Source organism: Phacochoerus africanus, chromosome 4 (genome assembly GCF_016906955.1).
Source record: "Phacochoerus africanus isolate WHEZ1 chromosome 4, ROS_Pafr_v1, whole genome shotgun sequence".
NCBI lineage: Eukaryota > Metazoa > Chordata > Mammalia > Artiodactyla > Suidae > Phacochoerus > Phacochoerus africanus.
The window spans coordinates 68,045,884-68,055,219 of NC_062547.1; the positions used below are offsets into that span (position 1 = coordinate 68,045,884).

Below are 9,336 nucleotides of genomic sequence, written 5' to 3' on the forward strand. Positions count from 1 at the left end.
CTCAGCTATTGTATATAGTGTTTCAATGAACACTGGAGGACATGTGTATTTCGGAGTCTTGGCTATTGCATACAGAGAGCTGCAATGAACATACGGGTGCATGTAGTTTCGTCAATGAAAGTTTTGTCTGGATATGTGCCCAGGATGGGGGTTGTTGGGCCATACCGTGGCTCTATATTTAGTTTTTTGAGGTATTTCCACAATTTTTTCCTTAGTAGTGCTTGTACCAATTTACACTCCCATGAAGAGCATTGGAGGACTTGATTCTAAGCCAGAGACAAAAAGGATGGATGAGTATCCCGGAGGACAAGGTACAGTGTTTGAAACGTCATTATAAAATCCTGTATATCACAAATAACAGAATGTAGGGTTCCTAAATTTTGTCATGTTAAGGCTTTTATACCCAAACTGTCTCTTCAAGAAATTAAAGAAGTAGAGAGGGTTGGAATTGACATATACCATAGGATCCACAAATAGATCGATATCAAGGACCTAGAGTATAGCACAGGGAAATCTACTCAATCCCATGTAATAACCTATATGGGAAAAGAATCTGAATAAGAATGGATATAGGTATATGTATAACTGATTTTGTTTATATTAGTTTCAGGATATAACTAATACAACCTTCTAAGTGAAAACTATACTCTGAAAAAGTTTATTTTATTTTATACTAAAGTATAGTTGATTTACGAAGTTGTGCCAATTTTTCCTGGACAGCAAAGTGCTGCAGTCAATAAATATACATTCTTTTTCTCCTGTTATCTTCCATCAGGTTTCATCCCAAGAGATTGGACATAGTTCCCACTGCCATAAAGTAAGATCACATTGCGTATCCATTCTACATTTAATAGTTTGCATCCACTAACCCCAAACTCCCACTCCATCCCACTCTAATTAAAGAAGTAGAGAGACTCTAGATTCTGTTCAGTGGTGATTTCATGTTCTTTCCCTTCCTCAGCCATCCAGCTGAGGCATCAGCAACATGGAACCAGGAAATCAAACAAGTGTTTTAGAATTCTTACTCCTGGGACTGTCTCAAGACTCAGAGCAGCAACCCATCTTATTTGGGCTCTTTCTGTCCATGTTTGTGGTCACCGTGGTTGGGAACCTACTCATTATCCTGGCCATCAGCTCAGACCCCCATCTCCACACCCCCATGTACTTCTTCCTCTCCAACCTGTCCTTGGCTGACATCTGTTTCACTTCCACCACCATCCCAAAGATGCTGGTGAACATCCAGACACAGAGCAAAGCCATCAGCTATGCGGGCTGCATCACACAGGTGTATTTTTTCATGGTTTTTGGAGGTATGGATACTTTTCTTCTCACTGTGATGGCCTATGACAGGTTTGTGGCCATCTGTCACCCCCCTGCACTACACCGTCATCATCAACCCCCGTGCTCTGTTGTCTACTGGTTCTTGTGTCATGGGTCATCAGTGTGTCATACTCCCTGATCCAGAGTCTGCTGATGTTGCGGCTGTCCTTCTGTTCCAACTGGGTAATTCCACACTTTCACTGTGAACTCTCTCAGGCCCTCATGCTTGCCTGCTCAGACACACTTGTCAATTACATCCTGCTATATCTGGTGACTGGCTTTCTTGGCATTGTTCCCTTCTCAGGGATCCTTTGCTCCTATACCCGAATTGTCTCCTCAGTCCTGAGAATCTCATCAGCTCATGGGAAATACAAGGCATTTTCTACCTGTGCGTCTCACCTGTCCGTGGTTTCTTTGTTCTATGGGACAGGTCTTGGTGTGTATCTCAGCTCTGAGTCATCTTCCTGGAGAGGTATGGTTGCTTCGGTCATGTACACTGTGGTCACCCCAATGCTGAACCCCTTCATCTACAGCCTGCGGAACAGGGACATCAAGAGGGCTCTACAAAAACTTCTTGGGAGAATACCCTGCGTTCAGTGATGGGAACACCGGTCCTAGGGGTTTTGAGCTGACAATGGTAGCAGAAGTTGGCTAAAGAAATTGTGCCTCTTAATCACATTGAATTTTGTTTCTCACTGATACTCCATTAGTGGCTTTGGTCAGAATTTGGCCTTGGGAGGACTTTGTCTTAACCTCTTATGGTGATTGCTTGCTTATCCTCAATTCTACTCTCCACACCCCCTCCTTTTACTTATCCATTATGGCCCCTCGATTTGCATTTCCAGTCCTGCATGTTGATACCAGCCACTTCAAGTACAGATTCATCATTGTTGAATGAGAATTCTGAAGTAATGCATTGGAGTACCTGTTGTGGCTCAGTGAGTTAAGAATCTGACCAGTCACCATTAGGATGTGAGTTCAATCCCTAGCCTTGCCCACTGGTTTAAGGATCTGGCTTTGCCACAAGCTGAGGATATGGATCCTGAGTTGGCATAGGCCTCAGCTGCAGCTCTGATTTGACCCCTAGCCCAAGATCTTCTATATGCTGCAGGTGCAGCTATATATATAAAAAAAGAAACACCACCTTTTATCAACACTAACACTTGTTAGTTCTTATCAAATGTATTTATTTGACAGTCCTTACTGAGCACCATTGGTGTGCCAGGCTGTTGTAAGTATCTGCAACATAGCAGTGAAGGGGGGGGGGGGAAAGACAAGAATCTCTACCCTCATAGAGCTTAAATTCTAGATCTCAGAGTTTAACAGATCATATCATAGGTCCAAATAGAAAATACACTGAGGGGTGAGTTATTTATTTGGTTATTAGTGAGGTTGAACTTTCTTCCATATGTTTAGTACATTTGCAGATAAGCTATGAAAATGTATCACTGGAGATAGGAAAACGGCAAGCCCAGAATATTAGAACTGATCAGGTGCTAATAAGTCTTTGGGTCTAGTTGCCTAATTTTAAAGGTGAATATATTGAGGTGGAAACACAAGAGTCTAGATGGTGATGAAACCTGACTGAAAGGGAACAAAATTTCAAGTCTGGTGCCAGGAGATATTGTTGGATTACAAATCGGGGGAGTGGGACTGGAATAATAGAATTGCCAGTCTCTAGGTATGGGATGCTGACCAACTTCAGGTAATGAAGAATATGTTCGGACTAGTGGATGTATTTTTTTGTTTGTTTTTTTTTTTTGGCCATGCCCATGATGTGCAGAATTTCCCAGACCAGTGATGGAATCTGTACCACAGGAGTGTCCCGAGCCACAGAAGTGACAACTCTAGATCCTTAACCAGCTGAGCCACCTGGGAATTCCTGGATGTCTTGATAAATGTTTATTTTCATATTTTCTTCACCATAAAGAAATTGGACGTTGTGCCTAGTCTTTGGATGGTGGTGTTTGCCCAGGCACTGCAGGCAGGAAAGGCAAATATAAATACATAGATATTTATCATGGTAAAGAAGAGTCCAAGCCTACTCCAGGGCTGGCATCTATTGGAATCAACTTATCACCAAGGATTGTTCTCAAGAGATGTTATTACCACTTTGAAGAACAATAATGGGCTTCCAAAAGGGGAGCCTGCCTCCCATTTAATTCCTTTAATTTTGAGGCTTGAGTATGAAACCAGGCTTGGGCCTGCAAACTGGGGAAAAAATTCATTGTGGGAGCCAATTCTGACTTCTGCTGATCTGTTCTTGATATTTTTGGTTATCTAAAGCAACCAAATAAACTAATGTCCTTTTTTTCAGATCCGTGGAAAGATTCCACTAACTGAGAGTTGTTTTCACATTTTTGTGTTATTTTTACTTTGTGAAAAAATTATTATAGTTGATTTACAATGTTATGTCACTATGTGCTGTATGGTAAAGTGACCCAGTCTTGTATATCAATACATTATGTTCCTCATGTTATCTTCCATCATCTTCCATCACAACGGATTGGTTAGAGTTCCCAGTGCTATACAGTAGGACTTCACTGCTTACCCATTCTAAATTTAAAAGTTTGCATCTAGCAACCCCAAACTCCAGTCCCTCCCACTGCCTCCCCCTCCCCCTTTGCAACCACAAGTCTGTTCTCAACCTCTGTGAATCTATTTCTGTTTTTATAGAGAGGTTCATTTGTGTCATATTTTAGATTCCACATATAAGGGATATACGGTATTTATCTTTCTCTTTCTGATTTACCACACTTAATATGAGAATCCCTAGTTGCATCTATGTTGCTGCACATGGCCTTATTTGTTCTCTTTTATGGCTGAGTAGTATAAGCATTGCTCTGGAGGTCAGCTCATCTATGACCTGCTGTCACCACCACAGATCCCTGTGGATCCTGGAACCCAGGTGCCATTCTGGACTTGTTGCCTTGCCTCTCACTCTTAATGCTGCCATTTGAGTCTAGAAGTCAAGTTACTTGTAAACATAAATTAAAACTTATGCTTCAGTGTGGAGGTTGGCTGAGCAGCCCATACTCAAAAACACAAGACTTACAAAGTTGGAACAACAGTGGAAGTTTGGGATGTACATTGACAAAGACTGCCTTTACATTCCCCTAAATGTGATTAAACTTTAAACACATTACTATCTGATTTCTGCTCCTGACCTCTCTTTTCGTAGAGCACTGATGTGAGGATTTTTTTTCCTTTTCAGCCACGCCTGTAGCATACGGAAATTCCCCAGCCAGGGGTCGAACCCACACCACAACAGTGACCTGAGCCACAACAGTGACAATGCTGGATCATTAACCCACTGTAGCTTAAGGAATCTCCATGTTAGAAAACTTTCAAACTCTTTCTTTGCTCATTTTAAATGTGAATAAATCTTCTCAGAGCCTTTTGTCCTTTTTACAAACCAGAAATGATTTTCTTAAAGTTATCCCTTTGAAATGTAATCATCAAGTGATACACCTATCTCCTAGCTTCTGTGGATGGTATGAGCCTGAATTCAATAGGCAGCAATTAGCAATCACAGACAGACTAATCATATCAACCAACCTCCCTCCCCTAATATCTCCCGGTGCTTTTCCATTAGCTAGCCTCAGCTTTAAAAATCCTCTCATTTTTGGAGCTTCCATTGTGGTTCATCAGGTTAAGGACTTGATGTTATCCTCAGTGAGGATACAGGTTCCATCCTTGCCCTCCCTCAGTGGGTTAAGGACCTGGTGTTGCCGCAAGTTCTGGCAGAGGCTGCAGCTGCAGCTTCTAATTCACCCCTAGCCTGGGGCACTTCCCTATGCCCCAGAACGTTTATGCAGATGGAAAAAAATAAAAAATCATCTCACCTTTTGATTCAGTGGAGATGAGTTCAATATCTCTCCATTGTTGCAATAGTCTTGACTCCAACTGCTAGAGTTTTGGATAAAGTATTCATACCTCTTGGGCTATGATGCAGTTTTTCTTTTGTACAATCAATAACTTTCTAGATTTCATAACAGATTCCTACCAAACATTGTCTTGGCAATGACATTGCCTATTTTCTGGCCTTTTAAAGTCAACACTATCACATCTCACACAAGACCAGACTGGAAGAGGAGCAAAACTTATTTTCGTTATGCATCCGTTTAACCTGGAAAAGAATAGCTGAGGCAGCTTGTGCAAAGATTGTCTCCATGATACTAAACATGTGTGAGATCACTCAGAAAGCAATAGTATTAAAAGAGGAAGAGAGGACTGACCTGATGGAGAGAACACCAGGAGAATTTAGATGGGAGGCCAAGGAAAGCATCTTTAAGGGCTGATGTTGAAGTAAAAAGTTGAGTTGGAAAGGGGAAGAAAATTCTAGACAGAGAGAAATAAGTGTGCTTGTCTGGGGGCAGGAAAGAACATGGTCTGTTTGAAGATCTCCAAGAAAACCCGTATATCTAGGCAAGTGGGTTCTCAAGTTTATTGTGTGGTGGAATCACCTGGTAACACTTCCTAAAACACAAGTATTTGGGTTCTCGCTATAGCAGTTCTGATTCAGCAGGTGAGACCTGAACATGCGCACTTATGAATTCCTGGGGGGGTGATGATGATGGTACTAGTCCCTGGACTTGTGAAGGAGTTGGAAAGGGATAGCAGGGACTAGATAATGAACGGTCTTACTGACCTTGGCAAGTTTACTCTAGGAGTTTCAGAAAACAATTGGAAAATTTGTTGTGTGTTTGTTTGGATGTATCCATAGCATATGTAAGTAACTGGGCCAGGAAAAGAATCCAAGCCACAGCTGTGACCTACGCTACCTGATCCACTGGGCCAGGCCAGGGATTGAACCCCCACCTCTACAAAAACCCGAGTTGCTGCAGTTGGATCCTTAACCCACTGGACCACAGTGGGAACTCCTGATTGGAAGATTTCAAGCAAAGAGATGCAAGATTTGGTTCCACTTAAAAAGTTAATCTGGTGTAAATGGAAAGAAACTGAACATTGAGAAGCCATTTAGGACCCTCTTGTAAGAGCAAAATGTCTGTATGAAAGGTTTTCTTTTTTCTTTCTTTCTTTTCTTTTTTTTTTTTTGGCTGCACCTGCAGTATGCTAAGGTTTTCAGGCCAGGGATCAAATACATGCCACAGCAGTGCTCTGGGCCATGGCAGTGACAACATCAGATCCCTAGCCCTCTGAGCAACCAGGGAACTTCTGAACTGGTTTTGAAGTGTGGGGAAAGCAAATCATCTGAGCCATCACTGTTCAGATAATTTAATAGTTTTGAGACAGGGAAAATAGGAAGAAAAGATCCGAAATGACAAAACGTGGGGTCCCTGAATGACCTGGGAAAGAATAGGTCTTTCAGCTGAAAATTTGAACAGCTATATGCTAGTGAATGTTTAGTTCTGTTTTGTTTCCTTCCTCACATATTTTATTTTTTGAAGTATAGTCGACTTAGAGTATTGTATCAATTTCTGCTGCACAGCACAGTGACCCACTCATACATATACATACATTCCCTTTCTTATGTTATTTTCTATCATGGTCTATCCCCAAAGTATGCCAGGAAGTTTTGACAGTGGAAGCAAGAGAGGTATGTAGTTATGTCGGCAAGCATGAAGGTAAAGCACATTCCACAAGCTGGTGTCATCAGTACATCTCTTTGTTCCAATGAACAAGCCTCAGAATGGTCCTCAGAGTATTCCTCAGTTCATAAGAAACCTCCTCTTCCCAGAAGGGCAGACGTATCCTCAATGTTAAACACTGAGATCGCCCCCACTTTCAATGTCTTTAAAATTCGAATGAACAGAAGGATTAGAGGACTCTGGTCAGATTAGTGACAAAATCAGGGACGGGGAGGTGTGAAGGGCTTAGGATTTGACTATTGGCTCTAGAAGTTAGAGGAGGAGAAAATTCAGGAGGATGACAGAAGTCAAATACATTGTTACTCTTTTTTTTTTCTTGCTTTTTTTTAATCGTTATTTACCCAAGACAATTTTTATTTTCTACTGTATGGCTTGTTGACCAAGTTACACATACATGTATACATTCTTTTTTCTCGCATTATCATGCTCCGTCATAAGTAGGTAGACATAGTTCTCAGTGCTACACAGCAGAATCTCATTGCTAATCCATTCCAAAAGCAATAGTTAGCATCCACTAACCCCAAGCTCCCAATCCATTCCACTGTTATTCTTAAATCATTTTTTAGTTCTACTCTGAAGTTTAACTTAAAAATTTACTAGGGCTCCTCTAAGCCTTCTTTTATTTACTTATTTTTTTGGCTAGAGTACATTGGCTTGATATGGGATTTCAGTTCTCAGATGAGGGATTGAAATTGGAGCTCAGGAAAACATTGTGTAAACAGAAAGCAGAGGGACAAATAGGTACATATACAGTGGGTGACTGAAGATTCAGAATTTCTTGTTGCGTATGTTTGATTTTACTGCCTTTTCCAGTCTTTTTTTCCTTTTTAGGGCCTCATGTGAAGCATATGCAAGTTCCCAGGATAGGAGTCAAATTGTGGCCTGTGCCACAGCCACAGTAACACTAGATCCGAGGTGAGTCTGTGACCTAAACCTGAGCTCCTGGCAAGGCTGGATCCTTAACCCACTGAATGGGGCCAGGGATTGAAACTGCATCCTCGTGGGTACTAGTCAGGTATGTTCCCACTGAGCCATAGTGGGAATTCCTGCCTTTTCCAGTCTTATGAACCCCCCAAATCATTCATGTGTTCAGATTAGCCTACTCTGCTGATAATCCTCCACAGGGCGTGCTTGATGTCCCTGTTCCTTAGGCTGTAGATGAAGGGATTCAACATAGGTGTGAACACTGTGTACATCATGGAGACCACTGCACCTCTCCTGGAGGAAGATGAGACAGCTGAGCTGAGGTACACCCCAAGGCCTGTTCCATACAACAAGCAAACAACGGACAGGTGGGAGCCACAGGTGGAGAAGGCTTTATACCTGCCTCCTGATGATGAGATTCTGAGAATGGAGGAAAGAATTTGAGAATAAGAGTAAAGGATCCCTGAGAATGGAATTCCAGCCAAGATTGTACCAATGAGATACATTAATATAATATTGATGGAGGTGTCAGAACAGGCAAGACTGAGGAGCTGAGAAAGTTCACAAAAGAAATGAGGGATTTCCACATCTGCACAGAAGGTGAGCTGTGACATCATCAGGTAGTGCAACTGGGAGGCCAAAAGACTGATGGAAAATGATAGCAGGACTAAGAAGCCACAGAGGCGGGGGTTCATGATGACCAGGTAGTATAGGGGGTGACAAATGGCCACCAACCGGTCATAGGCCATGACTGTCAGAAGCAGACTCTCCAAACAGGCAAAAAGAGGAAAAAGCATCACTTGTGTTAGGCAGCCTGCATAGGTGATGGATTTGTTGTGTGTCTGGAGGTTCACTAGCATCTTGGGGACAGTGGTGGTGCTGATACTGATGTCAGCCAAGGACAGATTGGAAAGGAAGAAGTACATGGGTGTGTGGAGGTGGGAATCAGAGCTGACAGCCAGGATGATGAGCAGGTTCCCAAGCAGGGTCACCAGGTACATGGACAGGAGGAGCCCAAAGAGAAGGGGCTGTAGGTGTGGATCATCTGAGAGGCTCAGGAGGAAGAATTCTGAGGAATGTGTATGATTCTGTGGTTCCATATTGAGGGGGCACCTTTTGAAAAAGAAGAAAGGGTTGAATAAACCAAACAATGTCGGGGCACCCAGATAAGTATCCATACTTTGGAATTTAGCAATTCATGAATACATTTTTCATGCTTGAAGACCATACACCACAGTGCCTTCAGCAGTATCTCTCAATAGTTAGCTCTTCTTCGCTGATGACAAGAACATAAACTTTTTTCGTTATACGGTTAACTCGAGCCATGAGGACAAAGAATATTAGAGAAATAAGAACATTCCAAGATGACAAATCCATGCACACAGTAAAATATCTGTCCCCATCTTTTGCATGAGTAATATAGAATAAAAATATTCTTCTCTTTTTAAAAATATTTTTCTTCCTTAATTTTTTATGAAGA

At 42.0% G+C, this 9,336-nt stretch overlaps 1 protein-coding gene and 1 pseudogene across 1 annotated transcript; one reads left to right on the top strand and one right to left on the bottom strand.

Annotated features, from left to right (window-relative positions):
* The first annotated feature begins 985 nt into the window (after positions 1-985).
* Positions 986-1,920, top strand: LOC125124278 (olfactory receptor 7A17-like; annotated as a pseudogene).
* Positions 1,921-8,026: 6,106 nt separating this feature from the next.
* Positions 8,027-8,986, bottom strand: LOC125124663 (olfactory receptor 18-like). Its single transcript, XM_047774705.1, has one exon. It carries the CDS (start codon positions 8,954-8,956, stop codon positions 8,027-8,029), a length of 930 nt encoding a protein of 309 aa, XP_047630661.1. The 5' UTR covers positions 8,957-8,986.
* Positions 8,987-9,336: the final 350 nt, after the last annotated feature.